At 42.4% G+C, this 26,206-nt stretch overlaps 1 protein-coding gene across 1 annotated transcript; it reads right to left on the reverse strand.

The window, feature by feature from the left end:
- Positions 1-381: 381 nt before the first annotated feature.
- Positions 382-14,324, reverse strand: LOC144728135 (uncharacterized). The gene has a single exon (XM_078607447.1). It carries the CDS (start codon positions 14,283-14,285, stop codon positions 789-791), a length of 13,497 nt encoding a protein of 4,498 aa, XP_078463573.1. The 5' UTR covers positions 14,286-14,324; the 3' UTR covers positions 382-788.
- Positions 14,325-26,206: the final 11,882 nt, after the last annotated feature.

Here is a 26,206-nt window from a genome sequence, read left to right on the forward strand (position 1 = left end):
AAGCTTATTCTTATATTAAATTCCATAATTGTTTAGAGTATTAACAGGGGACATCAATAACCCGAACAGAACCCACCATTCATAGAATGAAGTGACCATCAGCAATCCAACGTTCTGCCAACATGAAAACATGCACTCCACTTTACCACAACCATTTCGTGCACCTGAATAATGATACTACTAAAAGACATTTAACACAAATAAAAGAGACCTGCGACCATGGTGAGAGACGACAGACCACTTTGTCTGCCCACTGCTTGAAGAAGGCCAATGCCCTGTGCAAGATTTTGCAACAGGCAAACTGCGAGGACTAAAGGATGTGTGCCTTTGGTGGATGGACGCGAAAAGAATGAGAACGCAAATGAAAACATCTGAACAGGGTTGTCCTTTCATTTCATTTTATTTTTCACAAATACACACGAAACTTGCATTTCATTTGTTCCAATATGACCACTGCTTATGCATTTCCTCTCCGAAGTTAAATACAAAGTGGAGAAATCACCGATCTGCACTGACTAGCGTCGTGGTAAAACAGCTGATGTGAGTAACGCGGCCAGGTGTTCATTCAGCAGTGGAATGAAAAATGGTCGTAAGCAACTATTATGATTATATGTTGTAAGCAATGGGAACAAAAGACCCCAGCAGGCATTAGAGACCAATATCTATGCCGAAAAGATGAAAACAAAATTGATTCAGGGGTCGAATCTCGACCCTGTTTTGCGATAATGGATCAACAGTCGGGTGGAATAAAGTGTGGGGAGGAGGATTGGTACTAATTATTACTCCAACTACCCGACACACTGCAACTCCTTCTTTTGACTCCTGCTGCTATCACTTTTGCCAGTACCAGATGTTTCAACCCGAATCTGCTTCGGGCCTTTGCCCTCTGCTTGTTCTTTGTCTACAGTGACCACTTTGGTGTTCTTGTTTGATTTTTCCTCCTTGGATTTTTCTTGCTTTTTGTCTTTCTCTCCGTTAGCAACGTTAGTGCCATTGTTTGATTTGACATCATTATTGGTGTCTTGCTGTTTGTCTTTCTCTCGGGTGGCAACTTTAGTGTCCTTGTTTGAAATGTCCTCCTTGGTCTTCTCTTGCTTTTTGTCTTTCTCTGGAGTAGCAACTTTAGTGTCCTTGTTTGATTTTTCCTCCTTGGTGTCATCTTGCTTCTTGTCTTTCTCTCCACTGGCAACTTTAATGTCCTTGTTTGATTTGTCCTCTTTGGTGTTCTCTTGCTCTTTTTCTTTCTGTCCGTTGGCAACGTTAGTGTCCTTGTTTGATTTGTCTTCTTTGGTGTCGTCTTGTTCTTTGTCTTTCTCTGTGTTGTCCACTTTAGTGCCTTTGTTTGATTTGTCCTCCTTGGTCTTCTCATTCTCTTTGCCTTTCTCTGGAGTGGCAACTTTAGTGTCCTTGTTTGATTTTTCCTCCTTGCTGTTCGCTTGCTCTTTGTATTTCTCTCCAGTGGCAACTTTAGGACCCTTGTTTGATTTGTCCTCTTTGGTCTTCCCTTGCACTTTGTCATTCTGACCACTGGCAACTTTAGTGCCCTCCTTCGATGTGTCTTCCTTAGTGTCGTCTTGATCTTTTTCTTTCTCTCCAGTGACAACTTTAGTGCCTTTGTTTGGTTTGTCCTCTTTGGTGTCATCTTGCTTTTTGTCTTTCTCTCCGCTGGCAACTTTAATGTCATTGTTTGATTTCTCCTCCTTGGTCTTCTCATTCTTTTTGTCTTTCTCTCCAGTGACAACTTTAGTGTCCTTGTTTGATTTCTCTCCATTGGTGTTTCCTTGATCTTTGTCTTTCTCTCCATTAACAACTTTAGTACCCTTGTGTGATTTGTCCTCCTTGGTGTCATCTTGCGTTTTGTCTTTCTCTGGAGTGGCAAGGTTAGTGTCCTTGTTTGATTTTTCCTCCTTGCTGTTCGCTTGCTCTTTGTATTTCTCTCCAGTGACAGCTTTAGTGCCTTTGTTTGATTTGTCCTCTTTGGTGTTCTCTTGCTCTTTTTCTTTCTGTCCGCTGGCAACTTTAGTGTCCTTGTTTGATTTGTCTTTTTTGGTGTCGTCTTGTTCTTTGTCTTTCTCACCGGTGGCAACTTCAGTGCCCTTCTTTGATTTGTCCTTCTTGGTGTCATCTTGCTCTTTGTATTTCGCTTCGGTGGAAACTTTAGTGTCCTTGTCTGATTTTTCCTCATTGGTCTTCTCATTCTTTTTGTCTTGCTCTCCAGTGACAACTTTAGTGTCCTTGTTTGATTTGTCCTCTTTGGTGTTCTCTTGCACTTCGTCTTTCTGACCAGTGGCAACTTTAGTGCGCTCCTTTGATTTGTCATCTTTAGTGTCGTCTTGATCTTTTTCTTTCTCTCCAGTGACAACTTTAGTACCTTTGTTTGATTTGTCCTCCTTGGTCTTCTCATTTTCTTTGCCTTTCTCTCCAGTGACAACTTTAGTGTCCTTGTTAGATTTATCTTCATTTGTGTTTCCTTGATATTTGTCTTTCTCTCCAGTAACAACTTTAGTACCCTTGTGTGACTTGTCCTCCTTGGTGTCATCTTGCGTTTTGTCTTTCTCTGGAGTGGCAACTCTAGTGTCCTCGTTTGATGTGTCCTCCTTGCTGTTCGCTTGCTCTTTGTATTTCTCTCCAGTGGCAAATTTAGGGCCCTTGTTTGATTTGTCCTCTTTGGTCTTTCCTTGCACTTTGTATTTCTGACCACTGGCAACTTTAGTGACATCATTCGATGTGTCTTCCTTAGTTTCGTCTTGATCTTTTTCTTTCTCTCCAGTGACAACTTTAGTGCCTTTGTTTGGTTTGTCCTCTTTGGTGTCATCTTGCTTTTTGTCTTTCTCTCCGCTGACAACTTTAATGTCCTTGTTTGATCTCTCCTCCTTGGTCTTCTCATTCTTTTTGTCTTTTTCGCCAGTGACAACTTTAGTGTCCTTGTTGGATTTGTCCTCTTTGATGTTCTCTTGCTCTTTTTCTTTCTGTCCGCTGACAACTTTAGTGTCCTTGTTTGATTCTTCCTCCTTGCTGTTCGCTTGCTTTTTGTCTCCTTCTTTGGTGACAACTTTAGTGTCCTTGTTTGATTTGTCATCTTTAGTGTCATCTTGATCTTTTTCTTTCTCTCCAGTGACAACTTTAGTGTCCTTGTTTGATTTTTCCTCCTTCGTCTTCTCATTCTTTTTGTCTTTCTCTCCAGTGACAACTTTAGTGTCCTTGTTTGATTTCGCTTCATTGGTGTTTCCTTGATCTTTGTCTTTCTCTCCATTAACAACTTTAGTACCCTTGTGTGATTTGTCCTCCTTGGTGTCATATTGTGTTTTGTCTTTCTCTGGAGTGGCAACTTTAGTGTCCTTATTTGATTTTTCCTCCTTGCTGTTGGCTTGCTCTTTGTATTTCTCTCCAGTGGAAACTTTAGTGTCCTTGTTTGATTTGTCTTCTTTGGTGTCGTCTTGTTCTTTGTCTTTCTCACCGGTGGCAACTTCAGTGCCCTTCTTTGATTTGTCCTTCTTGGTGTCATCTTGCTCTTTGTATTTCGCTTCGGTGGTAACTTTAGTGCCCTTGTTTGATTTGTCCTCTTTGGTGTCCTCTTGCCCTTCGTCTTTCTGACCAGTGGCAACTTTAGTGCCCTCCTTTGATTTGTCATCTTTAGTGTCGTCTTGATCTTTTTCTTTCTCTCCAGTGACAACTTTAGTACCTTTGTTTGATTTGTCCTCCTTGGTCTTCTCATTTTCTTTGCCTTTCTCTCCAGTGACAACTTTAGTGTCCTTGTTAGATTTATCTTCATTTGTGTTTCCTTGATATTTGTCTTTCTCTCCAGTAACAACTTTAGTACCCTTGTGTGACTTGTCCTCCTTGGTGTCATCTTGCGTTTTGTCTTTCTCTGGAGTGGCAACTCTAGTGTCCTCGTTTGATGTGTCCTCCTTGCTGTTCGCTTGCTCTTTGTATTTCTCTCCAGTGGCAAATTTAGGGCCCTTGTTTGATTTGTCCTCTTTGGTCTTTCCTTGCACTTTGTATTTCTGACCACTGGCAACTTTAGTGACATCATTCGATGTGTCTTCCTTAGTTTCGTCTTGATCTTTTTCTTTCTCTCCAGTGACAACTTTAGTGCCTTTGTTTGGTTTGTCCTCTTTGGTGTCATCTTGCTTTTTGTCTTTCTCTCCGCTGACAACTTTAATGTCCTTGTTTGATCTCTCCTCCTTGGTCTTCTCATTCTTTTTGTCTTTTTCGCCAGTGACAACTTTAGTGTCCTTGTTGGATTTGTCCTCTTTGATGTTCTCTTGCTCTTTTTCTTTCTGTCCGCTGACAACTTTAGTGTCCTTGTTTGATTCTTCCTCCTTGCTGTTCGCTTGCTTTTTGTCTCCTTCTTTGGTGACAACTTTAGTGTCCTTGTTTGATTTGTCATCTTTAGTGTCATCTTGATCTTTTTCTTTCTCTCCAGTGACAACTTTAGTGTCCTTGTTTGATTTTTCCTCCTTCGTCTTCTCATTCTTTTTGTCTTTCTCTCCAGTGACAACTTTAGTGTCCTTGTTTGATTTCGCTTCATTGGTGTTTCCTTGATCTTTGTCTTTCTCTCCATTAACAACTTTAGTACCCTTGTGTGATTTGTCCTCCTTGGTGTCATATTGTGTTTTGTCTTTCTCTGGAGTGGCAACTTTAGTGTCCTTATTTGATTTTTCCTCCTTGCTGTTGGCTTGCTCTTTGTATTTCTCTCCAGTGGAAACTTTAGTGTCCTTGTTTGATTTGTCTTCTTTGGTGTCGTCTTGTTCTTTGTCTTTCTCACCGGTGGCAACTTCAGTGCCCTTCTTTGATTTGTCCTTCTTGGTGTCATCTTGCTCTTTGTATTTCGCTTCGGTGGTAACTTTAGTGCCCTTGTTTGATTTGTCCTCTTTGGTGTCCTCTTGCCCTTCGTCTTTCTGACCAGTGGCAACTTTAGTGCCCTCCTTTGATGTGTCTTCCTTGGTGTCATCTTGCTCTTTGTATTTCTCTCCAGTGGCAACTTTAGTGTCCTTGTTTGATTTTTTCTCCTTGCTCTTCGCTTGCTTTTTGTCTCCTTCTCCGGTGACAACTTTAGTGTCCTTGTTTGATTTGTCATCTTTAGTGTCGTCTTGATCTTTTTCTTTCTCTCCAGTGACAACTTTAGTGCCTTTGTTTGATTTGTCCTCCTTGGTCTTCTCATTTTTTTTGCCTTTCTCTCCAGTGACAACTTTAGTGTCCTTGTTAGATTTATCTTCGTTTGTGTTTCCTTGATATTTGTCTTTCTCTCCAGTAACAACTTTAGTACCCTTGTGTGACTTGTCCTCCTTGGTGTCATCTTGCGTTTTGCCTTTCTCTGGAGTGGCATCTCTAGTGTCCTTATTTGATTTTTCCTCCTTGCTGTTCGCTTGCTCTTTGTATTTCTCTCCAGTGGCAAATTTAGGGCCCTTGTTTGATTTGTCCTCTTTGGTCTTCCCTTGCACTTTGTCTTTCTGACCACTGGCAACTTTAGCGCCCTCCTTCGATGTGTCTTCCTTAGTTTCGTTTTGATCTTTTTCTGTCTCTCCAGTAGCAACTTCAGTGCCCTCCTTTGATGTGTCTTCCTTGGTGTCATCTTGCTTTTTGTCTTTCTCTCCAGTGGCAACTTTAGTGCCCTTGTTTGATTTATCCTCCTTGGTGTCATCTTGTTCTTTTTCTTTTTCTCCGGTGACAACTTTAGTGTCCTTGTTTGATTTGTTTTCCTTGGTCTTCTCATTCTTTTTGTCTTTCTCTCCAGTAACAATTTTAGTGCCCGCCTTTGATGTGTCTTCCTTGGTGTCATCTTGTTTTTTGTCTTTCTCTCCAATGGCAACTTTAGTGCCCTTGTTTGATTTGTCTTCTTTGGTTTTCACTTTCTCTTTTTCTTTCTCTCCGGTGGCAACTTTAGTGCCCTTCTTTGATTTGTCTCCCTTGGTGTTGTCTTGCTCCTTCTCGTTTTCTCCAGTGACAACTTTAGTGCCCTTGTTTGATTTGCCATCCTTGGTGTACTTTTGCTTTTTATCCGTGGTGACAACTTCATCTACAGTTTCAAAATGAACCCCTTCTTGCTCACTGCCTTCTTCATATTCATCCCCATCACGTATAATGGTTTCACTCTTGATAGAACCTGCACTTCTCAATTGATGTTCAACCCTCCTTCCTTCTGTCTTCACTCTCTGCTTTTTACTTTCATTATATTTTTTTCTTTTTGATTCTTTGCTCTCCACCTTGTTGTGCCTATGTCTCTCTTTGCTGTCTTCCTCGGAACTATGAGATTTCAAAATAATTATCAGTTTTGTGTCATCATGATCTGCATAGGCATCTTCTTCACTCTCATCACCATCTCCAATCCATTCATTTACTACCTTGCCATGTTTCGTCTTCTTCCTCCTCCTCTTGCTTGTCCCATCTTCCCTATATCTTTTATGACTTCCTTTTTCACGTGCAACCCAATCATTATCCACAGTTTTGTCTTTCTCTCCAGTGGCAACTTTAGTGTCCTTGTTTGATTTTTCCTCCTTGGTCTTCTCATTCTTTTTGTCTTTCTCTGCGGTGGCAACTTTAGTGCCCTTGTTTGTTTCGACCTCCTTGGTCTTCCCTTGCTCTTTGTCTTTTTTGCCAGTAACAACTTTAGTGTCCTTGTTGGATTTGTCCTCTTTGGTGTTGGCTTGCTCTTTTTCTTTCTGTTCGCTGGCAACTTTAGTGTCCTTGTTTGATTTTCCCTCCTTGGTCTTCTCATACTTTTTGTCTTTTTCTGGAGTGACAACTTTAGTGTCCTTGTTTGGTTTGTCCTCTTTGGTGTTCGCTTGCTCTTTTTCTATCTGTTCACTGGCAACTTTAGTGTCCTTGTTTGATTTTTCCTCCTTGCTGTTCGCTTGCTGTTTGTCTTTCTCTCTAGTAACAACGTTAGTGCCCTTGTTTGATGTGTCTTCCTTGGTTTTCTCTTGCTTTTTGTATTTCTCTGGAGTGGCAACTTTAATGTCCTTGTTTGATTTCTCTTCATTGGTGTCTCCGTGATCTTTGTCTCCTTCTCCGGTGACATCTTTATTGCCTTTGTTTGGTTTGTCCTCTTTGGTGTTCGCTTGCTCTTTGACTTTCTGTACGCTGCCAACTTTAGTTCCCTCCTTTGATTTGTCTCCCTTGGTGTCGTCTTGCTTTTTGTCTTTCTCTCCAGTGACAACTTTAGTGTCCTTGCTTGATTTGTCTTCCTTGATGTCATCTTGCTTCTTGTCTTTCTCTGGAGTGGCAACTTTAATGTCCTTGTTTGATTTCTCTTCATTGGTCTTCCCTTGCACTTTGTCGTTCTCTGGAGTGGCACCTTTAGAGCCCTCCTTTGATGTGTCTTCCTTGGTGTCATCTTGCTCTTGGTATTCCTCTCCAGTGGCAACGTTAGTGTCCTTGTTTGATTTGTCCTCCTTGGTCTTCTCATTCTTTTTGTCTTTCTCTGCGGTGACAACTTTAATGCCCTTATTTGTTTCGACCTCCTTGGTCGTCCCTTGCTTTTTGTCTTTTTCGCCAGTAACAACTTTAGTGCCTTTGTTGGATTTGTCCTCTTTGGTGTTCGCTTGCTCTTTTTCGTTCTGTTCGCTGCCAACTTTAGTGTCCTTGTTTGATTTTTCCTCCTTGCTGTTCGCTTGCTGTTTGTCTTTCTCTCCAGTAACAACTTTAGTGCCCTCCTTTGATGTGTCTTCCTTGGTTTTCTCTTGCTTTTTGTCTTTCTCTGGAGTGGCAACTTTAATGTCCTTGTTTGATTTCTCTTCATTGGTGTTTCCTTGATCTGTGTCTTTCTCTCCAGTAACAACTTTAGTGCCCTTGTTTGATGTGTCTTTCTTGGTGTCATCTTGCTTTTTGTCTTTCTCTGGAGTGGCAACCTTAATGTCCTTGTTCGATTTCCCTTCATTGGTGTCTCCTTGATCTTTGTCTTTCTCTCCAGTAACCACTTTAGTGCCCTTGTTTGATGTGTCTTTCTTGGTGTCATCTTGCTTTTTGTCTTTCTCTGGAGTGGCAACCTTAATGTCCTTGTTTGATTTCTCTTCATTGGTGTCTCCTTGATCTTTGTCTCCTTCTCCGGTGACATCTTTAGTGCCTTTGTTTGGTTTGTCCTCTTTGGTGTTCGCTTGCTCTTTGTCTTTCTGTACGCTGCCAACTTTAGTTCCCTCCTTTGATGTTTCTTCCTTGCTGGTCGCTTGCTCTTTGTCTTTCTCTCCTGTGACAACTTTAGTGTCCTTGTTTGATTTGTCTTCCTTGATGCCATCTTGCTTCTTGTCTTTCTCTGCAGTGGCAACTTTAATGTCCTTGTTTGATTTCTCTTCATTGGTCTTCCCTTGCACTTTGTCATTCTCTGGAGTGGCACCTTTAGTGCCCTCCTTTGATGTGTCTTCCTTGGTGTCATCTTGCTCTTTGTATTTCTCTCCAGTGGCAACGTTAGTGTCCTTGTTTGATTTGTCCTCCTTGGTCTTCTCATTCTTTTTGTCTTTCTCTGCGGTGGCAACTTTAGTGCCCTTATTTGTTTCGACCTCCTTGGTCTTCCCTTGCTCTTTGTCTTTTTCGCCAGTAACAACTTTAGTGCCTTTGTTGGATTTGTCCTCTTTGGTGTTCGCTTGCTGTTTTTCTTTCTGTTCGCTGCCAACTTTAGTGTCCTTGTTTGATTTTTCCTCCTCGTTGTTCGCTTGCTGTTTGTAATTCTCTCCAGTAACAACTTTAGTGCTCTTGCTTGATGTGTCTTCCTTGGTGTCATCTTGCTTTTTGTCTTTCTCTGGAATGGCAACTTTAATGTCCTTGTTTGATTTCTCCTCATTGGTGTTTCCTTGATCTTTGTCTTTCTCTCCAGTAAGAACTTTAGTGTCCTCCTTTGATGTTTCTTCCTTGGTTTTCTCTTGCTTTTTGTCTTTCTCTGGATTGGCAACTTTGGTGTCCTTGTTTGATTTCTCTTCATTGGTGTTTCCTTGATCTGTGTCTTTCTTTCCAGTAACAACTTTAGTGCCCTCCTTTGATGTGTCTTCCTTGGTTTTCTCTTGCTGTTTGTCTTTCTCTGGCCTGCCAACTTTAATGTCCTTGTTTGATTTCTCTTCATTGGTGTTTCCTTGATCTGTGTCTGTCTTTCCAGTAACAACTTTAGTGCCCTCCTTTGATGTGTCTTCCTTGGTTTTTTCTTTCTTTTTGTCTTTCTCTGGATTGGCAACTTTGGTGTCCTTGTTTGATTTGTCTTCATTGATGTCATCTTGCTCTTTGTCTCCTTCTTCAGGGGCCACTTTAGTGCCTTTGTTTGGTTTGTCCTCTTTGGTGTTCGCTTGCTCTTCGTCTTTCTGTCCGCTGGCAACTTTTGTGTCCTTGTTTGATTCCTCTTCATTGGTCTTCCCTTGCACTTTGTCATTTTCTGGAGTGGCACCTTTAGTGCCCTCCTTTGATGTGTCTTCCTTGGTGTCATCTTGCTCTTTGTATTTCTCTCCAGTGGCAACGTTAGTGTCCTTGTTTGATTTGTCCTCCTTGGTCTTCTCATTCTTTTTGTCTTTCTCTGCGGTGGCAACTTTAGTGCCCTTATTTGTTTCGACCTCCTTGGTCGTCCCTTGCTCTTTGTCTTTTTCGCTAGTAACAACTTTAGTGCCTTTGTTGGATTTATCCTCTTTGGTGTTCGCTTGCTCTTTTTCTTTCTGTTCGCTGCCAACTTTAGTGTCCTTGTTTGATTTTTCCTCCTTGCTGTTCGCTTGCTGTTTGTCTTTCTCTCCAGTAACAACTTTAGTGCCCTTGTTTGATGTGTATTCCTTGGTGTCATCTTGTTTTTTGTCTTTCTCTGGAGTTGCAACTTTAATGTCCTGGTTTGATTTCCCCTCATTGGTGTTTCCTTGATCTTTGTCTTTCTCTCCAGTAACAACTTTAGTGCCCTCCTTTGATGTTTCTTCCTTGGATTTCACTTGCTTTTTGTCTTTCTCTGGAGTGCCAACTTTAATGTCTTTGTTTGATTTCTCTTCATTGGTGTTTCCTTGTTCCTTGTTTGTCTCTCCAGTAACAACTTTAGTGCCCTCCTTTGATGTGTCTTCCTTGGTGTCAACTTGCTTTTTGTCTTTCTCTGGAGTGGCAACCTTAATGTCCTTGTTTGATTTATTTTCATTGGTGTTTCCTTGATCTTTGTCTTTCTCTCCAGTAACAACTTTAGTGCGCTCCTTTGATGTGTCTTCCTTGGGTTTCTCTTGCTTTTTGTCTTTCTCTGGTGTGGCAACTTCAATGTCCTTGTTTGATTTCTCTTCATTGGTGTTTCCTTGATCTTTGTCTTTCTCTCCAGTAACAACTTTAGTGCCGTTGTTTGATTTGTCCTCCTTGGTTTTCCCTTGCTTTTTGTCTTTCTCTTGATTGGAAACTTTGGTGTCCTTGTTTGATTTGTCTTCATTGATATCATCTTGCTCTTTGTCTCCTTCTCCGGTGACAACTTGATTGCCTTTGTTTGGTTTGTCCTCTTTGGTGTTCGCTTGCTCTTCGTCTTTCTGTCCGCTGGCAACTTCAGTGTCCTTGTTTGAATTTTCCTCACTGGTGCTTCCATGATCTTTGTCTTTCTTTCCAGTAACAACTTTAGTGCCCTTGTTTGATGTGTCTTCCTTGGTGTCATCTTGCTTTTTGTCTTTCTCTGGAGTGGCAACTTTAATGTCCTTGTTCGATTTCTCTTCATTGGTGTCTCCTTGATCTTTGTCTTTTTCTGCAGTAGTAACTTTAGTGCCCTCCTTTGATGTGTCTTCCTTGGTTTTTTCTTTCTTTTTGTCTTTCTCTGGATTGGCAACTTTGGTGTCCTTGTTTGATTTGTCTTCATTGATGTCATCTTGCTCTTTGTCTCCTTCTTCAGGGGCCACTTTAGTGCCTTTGTTTGGTTTGTCCTCTTTGGTGTTCGCTTGCTCGTCGTCTTTCTGTCCGCTGGCAACTTCAGTGCCCTTGTTTGATTTTTCTTCATTGGTGTTTCCTTGATCTTTGTCTTTTTCTCCAGTAACAACTTTAGTGTCCTTGTTTGATGGGTCTTCCTTGGTGTCATCTTGCTTTTTGTCTTTCTCTGGAGTGGCAACTTTAATGTCCTTGTTCGATTTCTCTTCATTGGTGTTTCCTTGATCTTTGTCTTTCTCTCCAGTAACAACTTTAGTGCCCTCCTTTGATGTGTCTTCTTTGTTTTTTTCTTTCTTTTTGTCTTTCTCTGGATTGGCAACTTTGGTGTCCTTGTTTGATTTGTCTTCATTGATGTCATCTTGCTCTTTGTCTCCTTCTTCAGGGGCCACTTTAGTGCCTTTGTTTGGTTTGTCCTCTTTGGTGTTCGCTTGCTCGTCGTCTTTCTGTCCGCTGGCAACTTCAGTGCCCTTGTTTGATTTCTCTTCATTGGTGTTTCCTTGATCTTTGTCTTTCTCTCCAGTAACAACTTTAGTGCCCTCCTTTGATGTGTCGTCCTTGGTTTTCTCTTGCTTTTTGTCTTTCTCTGGAGTGGCAACTTTAATGTCCTTGTTTGATTTATCTTCATTGGTATTTCCTTGATCTTTGTCTTTCTCTCCAGTAAGAACTTCAGTGTCCTTGTTTGATGTGTCTTCCTTGGTGTCATCTTGCTTTTTGTTTTCCTCTGGAGTGGCAACTTCAATGTCCTTGTTTGATTTCTCTTCATTGGTGTTTCCTTGATCTTTGTCTTTCTCTCCAGTGACAACTTTAGTGCCCTCCTTTGATTTGTCCTCCTTGGTTTTCCCTTGCTTTTTGTCTTTCTCTTGATTGGAAACTTTGGTGTCCTTGTTTGATTTGTCTTCATTGATATCATCTTGCTCTTTGTCTCCTTCTCCGGTGACAACTTTATTGCCTTTGTTTGGTTTGTCCTCTTTGGTGTTCGCTTGCTCTTCGTCTTTCTGTCCGCTGGCAACTTCAGTGCCCTTGTTTGAATTTTCCTCACTGGTGCTTCCATGATCTTTGTCTTTCTTTCCAGTAACAACTTTAGTGCCCTTGTTTGATGTGTCTTCCTTGGTGTCATCTTGCTTTTTGTCTTTCTCTGGAGTGGCAACTTTAATGTCCTTGTTCGATTTCTCTTCATTGGTGTTTCCTTGATCTTTGTCTTTCTCTCCAGTAACAACTTTAGTGCCCTCCTTTGATGTGTCTTCCTTGGTTTTCTCTTGCTTTTTGTCTTTCTCTGGATTGGCAACTTTGGTGTCCTTGTTTGATTTCTCTTCATTGATGTCATCTTGCTCTTTGTCTACTTCTCCGGTGACAACTTTAGTGTCTGTGTTTGATTTGTCCTCTTTGGTGTTCGGATGCTCTTCGTCTTTCTGTCCGCTGCCAACTTTAGTTCGCTCCTTTGATTTGTCTCCCTTGGTGTCGTCTTGCTCTTTGTCTTTCTCTCCAGTGACAACTTTAGTGTCCTTGTTTGATTTGTTTTCACTCTCATCACCATCTCCAATCCATTCATTTACTTCCTTGCCATGTTTCGTCTTCTTCCTCCTCCTCTTGCTTGTCCCATCTTCCCTATAGCTTTCATGACTTTCTTTTTCATGTGCAACCCAATCATTATCCACAGTTTCAAAGTCAACCAGTCTATCCTGCTCACTGTTTTCTTGTTCATCACCACCATGCGTACTTTCTTCACTTTTGGTTTTCACTTCACTTCCTCGACCATGTTGACTCCCTCTTCCCTCTGTGTTGCCTCTCTGCTTTTTAGTAGTCTCCGTTTTTTTTCTTCCTGCTTCTTTATTACCCATCTTTTCACGCCAATTTATCTCTCTGTTGTCTTCTTGGGAACTGTAACCTAAAGATTCCAGAATAACTCCTCGATTTGGGTGGTCTTCTTCTTCTTTTGCACTCTCCTTATCATCTCTAATTCCTTCATTTACATTCTTCCCATTAATCTTATTTTTATTATTTGTTGTATTGCCTCCCATATCTTTAACCATTCCATCATCTCTATATTTTATATGATGTTCTTGTTTACCTTTGATTACATTATTATGCTCAGTTTCTATGTTAACTCTTATGTCAGTTAACTTTTCAATGTTGTTCCCTTCCCTACTGGACTCAACATCAGCACCGTGGTGATCTCCACTCCCTTGCTCAGATTTCTTTCCCTTTTTATCTTTAGTTTTCTCCTTCTTTCTGCGGTCTTTTTCTGTCTTCCCTTCACTTTGTTTAGGACCTATTTCTTTACTCTCTTGTTTATTACCAATCTGACCCCGGCTGTCATGTATATTCACTCCTTTTTTTGGTTTATTTACGAATTCATCAAGTTTGTTAATTTTATCTTCAGTGTCATGACTATCACCAGCACCTTTCATTATTTGTTTCTTCTTTCCCTTTTTTGCTTCTTCATGTTCCATCTCTTTACTCGTTTTATTAGCATGCCTGTTTGCTTGACTTCCCTTCTTATCCCGACTACTCTGCTCATCTCCTTCTGATTTGCCTCCTCTCCCAACTGTGATTTTTGTGTCTTCTTTACCATGATCCCTTTCTTTTCCATTGCCATCCTGCACATTTGTGGGCCTCGTTTCTTGCTCTTTAGAGCTCATACCACTTTGTTTGGCTTCATTGTTTTTTCTGTCCTCCAAACTTACTTCACTAAGGTTTATGTTGCTGTCTCCGAGTTTCCCACTTCCCTTGATCTTTTTGTCTTTTACATTGTTAATCTCACGTGACTCTTCAGTCCGCGATTCCTCTTTTCTCTTGTGCTTGTCGTGTTTGAGCTTTATTTTTTCGTCCTCCTTTTCTTCCTGCGATCCTGTGCCAATTTTCTTTTTTGAGCCTCCTTGTTCTTTCTCACGTGCACTTCCTGGTTCTTCTTGACTCTTTGTTTTGGCATCATGTGTGACGTCATCTTTACTCTCATTGTGACTAAAATCAACCAAATCACGTGCATTTGTTGAACTGTGAACACCAGGGACATTAGCGACTGATATTTTTTCATACACAAAAGGCAATCTGGAATATTTGTTGTAGTTCATGTCATTATATTTGTGTTTTCCTCTTTCTTCGGTCTCATCGACTTTCCCAGGTGAATTCACATCTCGTGTGCTTGTGACTTCTGCTTGCGTAGTTGGTGCAGAATAATTTTGTTCTTTTTTTATTGTTTCTTCCCTGGATGCCGTCAATACTGGTACAACAACTAAGCTGATGTCACCGTCAGATATCGGTGCTGTTGTTGGCGTTGCCCTGATGTCGAATTCCTGTTTGGCTACTTTTTTCGGCACAAACCAGACATCACTTTCACGTGCTGGTGCTGTTGCGAGAGTTGCCTTGATGTCACTTCCATGTTTTGGTGATGTTGTTGGAGTTGCCCTGATGTCGATTTCATGTTTAGCTTCTTTTGTTGGCATAAACCTGACATCACTTCCACGTTTTGGCAGTGTTGCTGGAGTTGCTCTGATGTCGAATTCCTCTTGGGCTGCTCTCGTCGGCACAAACCTGACATGACTTCCATGTTTTAGTGCTCTTGTTGAAGTTGCGCTGATGTCGATATCCTGTTTGCCTGCCCTCGTTGGCACAAGGCTGACATCAGTTCCATGTTTTGGTGATGTTGTTGGAGTTGCGCTGATGTCAATTACTTGTTTAGCTTCTGTTGTTGGCGCAAACCTGACGTCACTTCCACGTTTTGGCGCTGTTGCTGGAGTTGTCCTGTTGTCGATTTCCTCTTTAGCTTCTTTTGTTGGCATAAAACTGATGTCACTTCCACGTATTGGCAGTATTGCTGGAGTTGCCCTGATGTCGAATTCCTCTTGGGCTGCCCTTGTTGGCCCAAACCTGACATCACTTCCATGTTTTGGTGCTATTGTTGGAGTTGCCTTGATGTCGATCTCCCGTTTGCCTGCTCTTGTTGGCACAAACCTTATGTTACTTGCACGTTTTGGTGCTGTTGTTGGGGTTGCCCTGATGTCAAATTCCTCTTTGGCTGCTCTTGTCGGCACAAACCTCACATCACTTCCATGTTTTTTTGGTGCTGTTGTTGGTGTTGCGCTGCTGTCGATTTCTTGTTTGGTTACTCTTGTTGGCACAAACCTGACGTCACTTTCATGTTTTGGTTCTGTTGTTGGAGCTGCCTCGATGTCAATTTCCTGTTTGGCTACTATTGTTGGCCCAAACCTGACATCATTTTCATGTTTTAGTGCTGGTGTTGGAGTTGCCTTGATGTCAGTTTCCTGTTTGGCTGCTCTTGTTGTCCCAAACCTGACATCAGTTTCAAGTTTTGGTACTGCCGTTGAAGTTGCCCTGATATCGATTTCCTGTTTACCTGCTCTTGTTGTCACAAACCTGATGTGACTTCCACGTGTTAGTGCTGTTGTTGGAGTTGCCCCCATGTCCAGTTTCTGTTTGCCTGGTCTTGTTGGCACAAACCTGACGTCACTTCCACGTTTTGGTGCTGTTGTTGGAATTGCCCTGATGTTGATTTCTTGTATAGCTTCTTTTGTTGGCACAAACCTGACGTCACTTCCACGTTTTGGTGCTGTTGTTGGAATTGCCCTGATGTCGATTTCTTGTATAGCTTCTTTTGTTGGCACAAACCTGACGTCACTTCCACGTTTTGGTTCTGTTGTTGGAATTGCCCTGATGTCGATTTCTTGTATAGCTTCTTTTGTTGGCACAAACCTGACGTCATTTCCACGTTTTGGTGCTGTTGTTGGTGATGCGCTGCTATCGATTTCCTGTTTGGCTATGCTTGTTGGCACAAACCTGACGTCACTTTCATGTTTTGGTTTTGTTGTTGGAGCTGCCTCGATGTCAATTTCCTGTTTGGCTACTATTGTTGTCCCAAACCTGACGTAATTTTCATGTTTTACTGCTGGTGTTGGAGTTGCCGTGATTTCGATTTCTTGTTCGGATAACCTTGTCGGCACAAACCTGACATCACTTTCATGTTTTGGTACTGCCGTTGAAGTTGCCCTGATATCGATTTCCTGTTTACCTGCTCTTGTTGGCACAAACCTGACATCAGTTCCACGTTTTGGTGCTGTTGTTGGAGTTTCCCTGATGTCACTTCCATGTTTAGCTTCTATTGTTGGTGCAAACCTGATGTCACTTACATGTTTTGGTGCTGTTTTTGGGGTTGCTCTGATGACGAATTCCTCTTGGGCTACTCTTGTTGGCACAAACCTGACGTCACTTTCATGTTTTGGTTCTGTTGTTGGAGGTGCCTCGATGTCAATTTCCTGTTTGGCTACTATTGTTGGCCCAAACCTGACATAATTTTCATGTTTTACTGCTGGTGTTGGAGTTGTGATTTCGATTTGCTTTTCGGATAACCTTGTCGGCACAAACCTGACATCACTTCCATGTTTTGGTACTGCTGTTGAAGTTGTCCTGATATCGATTTCCTGTTTACCTGCTCTTGTTGGCACAAACCTGATGTGACTTCCACGTTTTGGTGCTGTTGTTGGAGTTGCCTTGATGTCGAATTCCTCTTGGACTGCTCTTGTCGGCACAAACCTGACATCACTACCATGTTTAAGTGCTATTGTTGGAGTTGCTCTGTTGTCAATTCCATGTGCCTCTGCTGTTGTTGGCTTTAATATCGCACTTCCAGTCCCCTTGACTTTGTGTTCTATTCCTGTTAAGGTGACTGTTTCCCTCCAAGCCTGAATTAAATCACCACCACCTATTCTTTCTAAAGCCTTCGGCACTTTTGTCGGTGACTCAACTTGCTTTGCCACTTTTTCTGAAACATGCTCCGTTGTCGACTCAAGTTGCAAATTTGGTTTTCGGTCACCTTGGGTTGGACTTGATAGTGGCTGTTCCTTCAATGGTGGCGGTTTAGAGGTCATGCTTTTGTCGTAGTTTGTCAATGTTGGCTCATGAATCGTAAGCACATTTTTATCATTTTTCGTCGGTGAATCATCACATTTTGACTTTGACTTTATAGCAGTGTTTTTTTTCTGTGCAGCTGAAAGAAATTTGGATTTGGCCTGAACTAAAATATCAACAGTGGCCTTGATAATATCTTTCCACCCATCGTTTAAGGGATTAATTCCATTTTTTCCATTATTTTCAAGTTCCTCATTTTGTCTACCTTGTTCAGAAATCTTCCGCGGGCTTCCTTCTTCTACGTCCTCCTCATCCTCCTCCTGTTGTGCGTATTTGTATTCACTTGATGGATTTAATACACTAGTTTTCTTCACAATTTTTGGTTCTTTCCGAGGTTTCAGATGTCCACCGACATTGTTGCTGAACAAAGGAAGATCAATGTCTTTGTTTAATGTGGCAACTTGGTAAAGCTCATTTACCTCTAAATGCTTTCCCTGGCTTGTTTCTCCAAGCTCATTTGATTGTTCTGTGCCACGTGTCTTTTCCAATATTTTTCCTGTCTCTTTGGGTGACTTTTCCCCCGCTGTAAAATCTGTTGGCCTTCTAGAATCTGTACCAGTTTCTGGTTTTGTCCAACCCTTGGCTGGTGATATAGGATTTTCAAAATATCTTGCTTTGTTTGGTATTCCATCAAATAGTTCACTCCTATTCATAGGACGTTCTTTCCCAATTGTTTTAATTTCATTAGAAACATGTTTACGTTCAATGCACCTCGACTTGTACCAAACCTTACACTCTGTCGCATTGCCTGTGGGTGCTGTAGTTGGTGTTTCTGCCCGATGTGCAGTTTCCAGCCAATGTCTTGCATCTGGCTGATTTGTGGTATCTGGATGAGCAGGATTTTGTGAATTCACATCTTTCACAAAGATCTGCAGCTCAGGACTTGTATTTTCAATTAAATCCCAAGATTGATCAGAATCCAGAGTGGAAACAATGGTTGGAACCTGAAATATGTCTATTGTTTTAGAAATGTTACGTGATAATGTGTCTGTCTGCTCCTTAAACTCTCTTTTCAGAGTGTTGGTCTGTGTATAATTTTTATAAATCAGACTTCTTTCTTTCGTATTTATTTCATTAAACTTCGTATTTATTTCATATAAATGTGTCTCCTTATTGTCAGGTAATTGTTTATCACTAAAAGCCTCCTGCATTGGGACAATTGTGATACCATATTCTCCAGCTTTCTTTTCCTGTGAAGTGAAAGTGTTGTGGTAAGAGTCAGAGTTGGAGATGTGGTTATAATCACGGTTTTGGTTGGTGTTAGGGTTTGTTTTCGAATTAGAGTCAGGGCTAGGATTGTCATTGGGGTTATTGGGGTTGGGGAAAGAGACACGTTGAGGGCTGGAGTCAGTATTGGAGAGAGCGTTGGGGTTTGAATCAGAATTAGGGTTCGCACTGGGGTTCTTGTTTGGGTTGCGGTTAAAGTCAAGGTTAGGGTTGGAGTCAGGATTGGTGTTAGAGTCAAGGTCGTTTTTTAAGTTAGAGTCATCGTTAATGTTGGCGTAAGAGTCAGAGTTTTGGTCGGATTTAGTGTTGGAGATTGTGTTGGGTTTAGAGTCAGGGTTAGGTTTACCATTATGGTTGTCTTGGTTAGGGGTGGAGTTAGTGATAGAGTTGGGGTTAGAATCAGGGTTTTGGTTGAAGTTAGTGTTGGGCTTACTTTTGTTGTCAGTGTCTGGGCTTGGCTTGTTATTTAAGTTAGTGGGATTGCGGTAAAAGTCAGGGTTAGGGTTGGAGTTAAAGTTAGGAATAGAAATCTGGATAGAATCAGGGTTTTGGATGAAGTTCGTGTTGGGGATACTTTTGTCATGAGTGTCTGCGTTTGGGTTGTCATTTGGGTTGGTGGGGTTATGGATAGAGTCAAGTTTAGGGTTGGAGTCTGTGTTGGGCTTAGAATCAGGGTTAATGTAGGGGTAAGAGTCAGAGTTATGGTTGGAGTTAGTGTTGGGGATTGTATTGGGTATAATGTCAGGCTCAGGTTTTCCAGTGAGATTAGGGTTAGAATCAAGGTTTGGGTTGGAATCAGTGCTGCGTTGAGCATTGGGGTCAGAGTCAGGGATGGGTTTGGAGTTAAAGCTAGGGATAGATTTGGGGTTAGAAACCGGGTTTTGGATGAATTCATAGTTTGGGTTACTGTTGGTGTCCGTGTCTGGGCGTGGGTTATCAATTGGGTTGGTGGGGTTACGGTTAGATTCAGGGTTAGGGTAGGAGTCCGTGTTGTGCTTAGAGTCAGGGTTATTGTCGGGGTTTTGGTTGAAGTTAGTGTTGGCATTACGTTTGTCATTAGTGTCAGGGCTTGAGTTGTCATTTGGGTTGGTGGGTTTGAGGTTAGAGTTAGTATCAGGGCTAGGGTTGCTATTGGGGTTCTTGTCAGTGTTGGAATTAGAGTCGGGTTTTGGGTTAGAGTCAGAGTTAGGGTTAGACTCAAGGTTTGAACCAGGGCTTTGGTTGGTATTGGTGTTGCGACTTGTGTTGGGTTCAGAGTCAGGGTTAGCTTTGTCATTACGGTTGTCTTGGTTAGGGGTGGAGTTAGTGATAGAGTTGGGGTTGTAATCAAGGATTTGGTTGAAGTTAGTGTTGGGGTTACTTTTGTCGCCAATGTCTGGGTTTGGATTGCTATTTGGGTTAATGGGGTTACGGATATAGTCAGGTTTAGGGTTGGAGTCTGTGTTAGTCTTAGAATCAGGGTTAATGTAGGGGTAAGAGTCAGAGTTATGGTTGGAGTTAGTGTTGGGGATTGTCTTGGGTATAAAGTCAGGCTCAGGTTTGCCAGTGAGGTTGGGGTAAGAATCAAGGTTAGGGTTGGAATCATTGCTGCGTTGAGCATTGGGGTCAGAGTCAGGGATGGGTTTGAAGTTAAATTTAGGGTTAGATTTGGGGTTAGAATCCGGGTTTTGTATGTATTCATAGATGGGGTTACTGTTGGTGTCCGTGTCTGGACTTGGGTTGTCATTTGGGTTGGTGGAGTTGCGGTTGGTGTCGGTTTCAGGGCTAGGCTTGGGATTGGGGTTCTTTTCAGTGTTGGAGTCAGGGTTATAGTCAGATTTAGGGTTAGAGTTGAGGTTTGAACCAAGGCTTTGGTTGGCGTTAGTGTTGGGTCTTGTGTTGGGTTCAGAGTCAGGGTTAGCTTTGTCATTAAGATTGTTTTGAGGATTGGGGTAAGTGTCCTGCTTAGGGTTGTAGTGAGTACTGGGGTTAGAATCAGAGTTGGTGTCAGGGAAAATGTTGATTTTGGGGTTATGGTTAGGATCCTGGTGAGAGTCGGGTTTAGGGTTGGAGACAGTGTTTTGTAAAGCATTGTCGTTTGAGTAAGGGTTATGGTTGGAGTTAGGGTTAAAGTTTGGGCTTGAATCAGTGTTTTCGTTAGAGTAAGTTATGGGGTTCGTGTTTGGTTCACAGTTAGGGAATAGTTTACCAATAGGGTCTTCTTTGGGGTTGGGGTAAAAATCAGGGTTAAGGTTGGAGTCAGAACTTGGGTTAGAACCGGAGTTTGCATCAGGGTTATTGTGGGGGAAAGAATCAGAGTTTTGGTTGGAGTTAGTGTTGTGGTTTGTGTTGGGTTCAGAGTCAGGGTTAGCTTTGTCATTAGGGTTGTCTTGGTTAGTGGTGGAGTTAGTGATAGAGTTGGGGTTATAATCAGGGATTTGGTTGAAGTTAGTGTTGGGGTTACTTTTGTCGCCAGTGTCTGGGCTTGGATTGTTATTGGGGTTGGTGGGGTTATGGATAGAGTCAGGTTTAGGGATGGAGTCTGTGTTGGGCTTAGAATCAGGGTTAATGTAGGGGTAAGAGTCAGAGTTATGGTTGGAGTTAGTGTTGGGGATTGTCTTGGGTATAAAGTCAGGCTCAGGTTTTCCAGTGAGATTGTGGTAAGAATCAAGGTTAGGGTTGAAATCAGTGGTGCGTTGAGCATTGGGGTCAGAGTCAGGGATGGGTTTGGAGTTAAAGTTAGGGATAGATTTGGGGTTAGAAACCGGATTTTGGATGAATTCATAGTTTGGGTTACTGTTGGTGTCTGTGTCTGTGCTTGGGTTTTCATTTGGGTTGGTGGGGTTGTGGTTAAAGTGAGGGTTATGGTTGGAGTCCGTGTTGGGCTTAGAGTCAGGATTATTATCGGGGTAAGAGTCGGGGTTTTGTTTTGAGTTTTTGTTGGGTTTACTTTTGTCGTTAGAATCAGATCTGAGGTTCAGACTTAGGTTTTTGTTAGTATTATGGTTAGAATCAGTGTTAGCGTTGGAGTCAGGTTTGGAGATAGATTCATGGTTATTTTTTAACGTAGAGTCATCGATAAAGTTGGGGTAAAAGTCGGTGTTTTGGTTAAAGTTATTGTTGGGGTTTGTGTGGGGTTTAGAGTCAGGGATAGGATTTTCATTAGGGTTGTCTTGGGAAGGGGTGGATTTAGTGATAGATTTGGGGTAAGAATTAGGGTTTTGCCTGAAGTCAGTATTGGGGTTACTTTTTTCTTCAGTGTCTAGGGTTGGCTTGTCATTTGCATTGGTAGGGTTGCCTTTAGAGTCAGGTTTAGGGTTGGAGTCGGTGTTGGGCTTAGAATCAGGTCTAATATAGGGGTAAGAGTCAGGGTTATGGTTGTATGAAGTGTTGGGGTTCGTGTTTGTTTTAAAGTCAGGCTCAGGTTTGCCATTGAGGTTGGGGTAAGATTCATGGTTAGGGTTGGAGTTAAAGTTAGGAATAGAAATCTCGTTAGAATCAGGTATTTGGATGAATTCATAGTTGGGGTTACTTTTGGCTTCAGTTTCTGGGCTTTGGTTGTCATTTGGGTTGGTAGGGTTGTGGTTAGAGTCAGGGTAAGGTTTGGAGTCCTTGTTGGGCATAGAGTCAGAGTTATTTTTGGGGTAATAGTCGGGGTTTTGGTTGGAGTAATTGTTGGGGTTACTTTTGTCGTTAGTGTCTGGGCTTGAATTGTCATTTGCGTTGGTGGGTTTGAGGTTAGATTTGGTATCAGGGCTACGGTTGGTATTGGGGTTCTTGTCAGTGTTGGGATTAGAGTCGGGGTTTGGGTTAGAGTCAGAGTTAGGGTTAGAGTTGAAGTTTGAACCAGGGCTTTGGTTGGAGTTAGATTTGGGGTTACTTTTGTCGTCAGTGTCTGTGCTTGGGTTTTCATTTGGGTTGGTGGGGTTGTGGTTAAAGTGAGGGTTATGGTTGGAGTCCGTGTTGGGCTTAGAGTCAGGATTATTATCGGGGTAAGAGTCGGGGTTTTGTTTTGAGTTTTTGTAGGGTTTACTTTTGTCGTTAGAATCAGATCTGAGGTTCAGACTTAGGTTTTTGTTAGTATTATGGTTAGAATCAGTGTTAGCGTTGGAGTCAGGTTTGGAGATAGATTCATGGTTATTTTTTAACGTAGAGTCATCGATAAAGTTGGGGTAAAAGTCGGTGTTTTGGTTAAAGTTATTGTTGGGGTTTGTGTGGGGTTTAGAGTCAGGGATAGGATTTTCATTAGGGTTGTCTTGGGAAGGGGTGGATTTAGTGATAGATTTGGGGTAAGAATTAGGGTTTTGCCTGAAGTCAGTGTTGGGGTTACTTTTTTCTTCAGTGTCTAGGGTTGGCTTGTCATTTGCATTGGTAGGGTTGTCTTTAGAGTCAGGTTTAGGGTTGGAGTCGGTGTTGGGCTTAGAATCAGGTCTAATATAGGGGTAAGAGTCAGGGTTATGGTTGTATGAAGTGTTGGGGTTCGTGTTTGTTTTAAAGTCAGGCTCAGGTTTGCCATTGAGGTTGGGGTAAGATTCATAGTTAGGGTTGGAGTTAAAGTTAGGAATAGAAATCTCGTTAGAATCAGGTATTTGGATGAATTCATAGTTGGGGTTACTTTTGGCTTCAGTTTCTGGGCTTTGGTTGTCATTTGGGTTGGTAGGGTTGTGGTTAGAGTCAGGGTAAGGTTTGTAGTCCTTGTTGGGCTTAGAGTCAGAGTTATTTTTGGGGTAATAGTCGGGGTTTTGGTTAGAGTTATTGTTGGGGTTACTTTTGTCGTTAGTGTCTGGGCTTGAATTGTCATTTGGGTTGGTGGGTTTGAGGTTAGATTTGGTATCAGGGCTACGGTTGGTATTGGGGTTCTTGTCAGTGTTGGGATTAGAGTCGGGGTTTGGGTTAGAGTCAGAGTTAGGGTTAGAGTTGAGGTTTGAACCAGGGCTTTGGTTGGAGTTAGATTTGGGGTTACTTTTGTCGTCAGTGTCTGGGCTTGGGTTTTCATTTGGGTTGGTGGGGTTGTGGTTAAAGTGAGGGTTATGGTTGGAGTCCGTGTTGGGCTTAGAGTTAGGGTTATTTTCTGGGTAAGAGTCGGGGTTTTTGTTGGAGTTATTTTTGGGGTTACTTTTGTCGTTAGTATCAGGGCTCCGGTTGTCACTTAGGTTCTTGTCGGGGTTATGGTTAGAGTAAGGGTTAGGGATGGAGTCGGTGTTGTACTGAGCGTTGGGGATATAGTCAGGGAAAGAGTTGGAGTTAAAGTTAGGGAAAGAGTTGGGGTTAAAATCCGGGTTTTGGATGATTTCATTGTTAGGGTTACTTTTTTCGTCAGTGTCTGGCTTTAGGTTTTCATTTGGGTTGGTGGGGTTGCGGTTAGAGGCAGGGTTAGGGTTGGAGTCCGTGTTGGGCTTAGAGTCAGGGTTATTTTTAGCATTAGAATCAGGGTTTTGGTTAAATTTATAATTAGGTTTACTTTTGTCATTAGTATCAGGGCTGAGGTTGTCAGTTAGGTACTTGTCGGGGTTATGATTAGAGTCAGGGTTAGGGTTGGAGTTAGGGTTGGAGTCAAGGTTGGGGTTAAAGTCAGGGTCATTTTTTAAGGTAGAGTCATCGGGAATGTTGGGGTATGAGTCGGTGTTTTGGTTAAAGGTAGTGTTGGGGTGTGTGCTGGGTTTAGAGTCAGGGTTAGGTTTGTCATCATGGTTGTATTGGTTAGGGGTGAAGTTAGCGATAGAGTTGGGGTTTGAATCAGGGTGTTGGTTGAAGTTATTGTTGGGGTTACTTTTGTCACCAGTGTCTGGATTTGGGTTGTCATGTGGGTTGGTGGAATTGCGGTCAGAGTCGGTGTCAGGGCTTTGGTTGGAATTGTGGTTCTTATCAGTGTGGGAATTAAAGTCAGTGTTAAGGTAAGAGTCAGAGTTAGGGTCAGAGTTGAGGTTTGAACCAGGGCTTTGGATGGAGTTACTGTTGGGGTTTGTTTTGGGTTTAAAGTCAGGATCAGGTTGGCCATTGGGGTTGGGGTAAAATTCAAGGTTAGGGTTGGAGTCAGTGTTGCGTTGAGCATTGTGGTCAGAGTAAGGGATGGGTTTGGAGTTAAAGTTAGGGATAGATTTGGGGTTAAAAACCGGGTCTTGGATGAATTCATAGTTTGGGTTACTGTTGGTGTCCGTGTCTGGGCGTGGGTTGTCAATTGGGTTGGTGGGGTTGTGGTTAGATTCAGGGTTAGGGTAGGAGTCCGTGTTGGGCTTAGAGTCAGGGTTATTGTCGGGGTTTTGGTTGAAGTTCGTGTTGGGGTTACTTTTTTCATTAGTGTCAGGGCTTGAGTTGTCATTTGGGTTGCTGGGTTTGAGGTTAGAGTTGGTATCAGGGCTAAGGTTGGTATTGGGGTTCTTGTCAGTGTTGGAATTAGAGTCGGGGTTTGGGTTAGAGTCAGAGTTAGGGTTAGACTTGAGGTTTGAACCAGGGCTTTGGTTGGTGTTGGTGTTGCGGCTTGTGTTGGGTTCAGAGTCAGGGTTAGCTTTGGCATTAGGGTTGTCTTGGTTAGGGGTGGAGTTAGTGATAGAGTTGGGGTTGTAATCAGGTATTTGGTTGAAGTTAGTGTTGGTGTCACTTTTGTCGCCAGTGTCTGGACTAGGATTGTAATTTGGGTTGGTAGGGTTATGGATAGAGTCAGGTTTAGGGATGGAGTCTGATATGGGCTTAGAAGTAGGGTTAATGTAGGGGTAATAATCAGAGTTATGGTTGGAGTTAGTTTTGGGGATTGTATTGGGTATAAAGTCAGGCTCAGGTTTGCCAGTGAGGTTGGGGTAAGAATCAAGGTTAGGGTTGGAATCATTGCTGCGTTGAGCATTGGGGTCAGAGTCACGGATGGGTTTGGAGTTAAATTTAGGGTTAGATTTGGGGTTAGAATCCGGGTTTTGTATGTATTTATAGATGGGGTTACTGTTGGTGTCCGTGTCTGGGCTTGGGTTGTCATTTGGGTTGGTGGAGTTGCGGTTGGTGTCAGTTTCAGTGCTAGGCTTGGGATTGGGGTTCTTTTCAGTGTTGGAGTCAGGGTTATAGTCAGATTTAGGGTTAGAGTTGAGGTTTGAACCAAGGCTTTGGTTGGAGTTAGTGTTGGGTCTTGTGTTGGGTTCAGAGTCAGGGTTAGCTTTGGCATTAGGGTTGTCTTGGTTAGGGGTGGAGTTAGTGATAGAGTTGGGGTTGTAATCAGGTATTTGGTTGAAGTGAGTGTTGGTGTCACTTTTGTCGCCAGTGTCTGGACTAGGATTGTAATTTGGGTTGGTAGGGTTATGGATAGAGTCAGGTTTAGGGATGGAGTCTGATATGGGCTTAGAAGTAGGGTTAATGTAGGGGTAATAATCAGAGTTATGGTTGGAGTTAGTTTTGGGGATTGTATTGGGTATAAAGTCAGGCTCAGGTTTGCCAGTGAGGTTGGGGTAAGAATCAAGGTTAGGGTTGGAATCATTGCTGCGTTGAGCATTGGGGTCAGAGTCAGGGATGGGTTTGGAGTTAAATTTAGGGTTAGATTTGGGGTTAGAATCCGGGTTTTGTATGTATTCATAGATTGGGTTACTGTTGGTGTCGGTGTCTGGGCTTGGGTTGTCATTTGGGTTGGTGGAGTTGCGGTTGGTGTCAGTTTCAGGGCTAGGCTTGGGATTGGGGTTCTTTTCAGTGTTGGAGTCAGGGTTATAGTCAGATTTAGGGTTAGAGTTGAGGTTTGAACCAAGGCTTTGGTTGGAGTTAGTGTTGGGTCTTGTGTTGGGTTCAGAGTCAGGGTTAGCTTTGTCATTAAGATTGTTTTGAGGATTGGGGTAAGTGTCCTGCTTAGGGATGTAGTGAGTACTGGGGTTAGAATCAGAGTTGGTGTCAGGGAAAATGTTGATTTTGGGGTTATGGTTAGGATCCTGGTGAGAGTCGGGTTTAGGGTTGGAGTCAGTGTTTTGTATAGCATTGTCGTTTGAGTAAGGGTTATGGTTGGAGTTAGGGTTAAAGTTTGGGCTTGAATCAGTGTTTTCGTTAGAGTAAGTTATGGGGTTCGTGTTTGGTTCACAGTTAGGGAATAGTTTACCAATAGGGTCTTCTTTGGGGTTGGGGTAAAAATCAGGGTTAAGGTTGGAGTCAGAACTTGGGTTAGAACCGGAGTTTGCATCAGGGTTATTGTGGGGGAAAGAATCAGAGTTTTGGTTGGAGTTAGTGTTGTGGTTTGTGTTGGGTTCAGAGTCAGGGTTAGCTTTGTCATTAGGGT

The sequence above is a fragment of the Lampetra planeri genome, chromosome 27 (assembly GCF_965212315.1).
Source record: "Lampetra planeri chromosome 27, kcLamPlan1.2.h2, whole genome shotgun sequence".
NCBI classification, from domain to species: Eukaryota; Metazoa; Chordata; class Hyperoartia; order Petromyzontiformes; family Petromyzontidae; genus Lampetra; species Lampetra planeri.

Excerpts from the sequence above, each read along its gene's own strand:
- LOC144728135 (XM_078607447.1), bottom strand. The coding sequence starts at position 14,285 with ATGCCAACAAAAGAAGCTAAACATGAAATCGACATCAGGGCAACTCCA.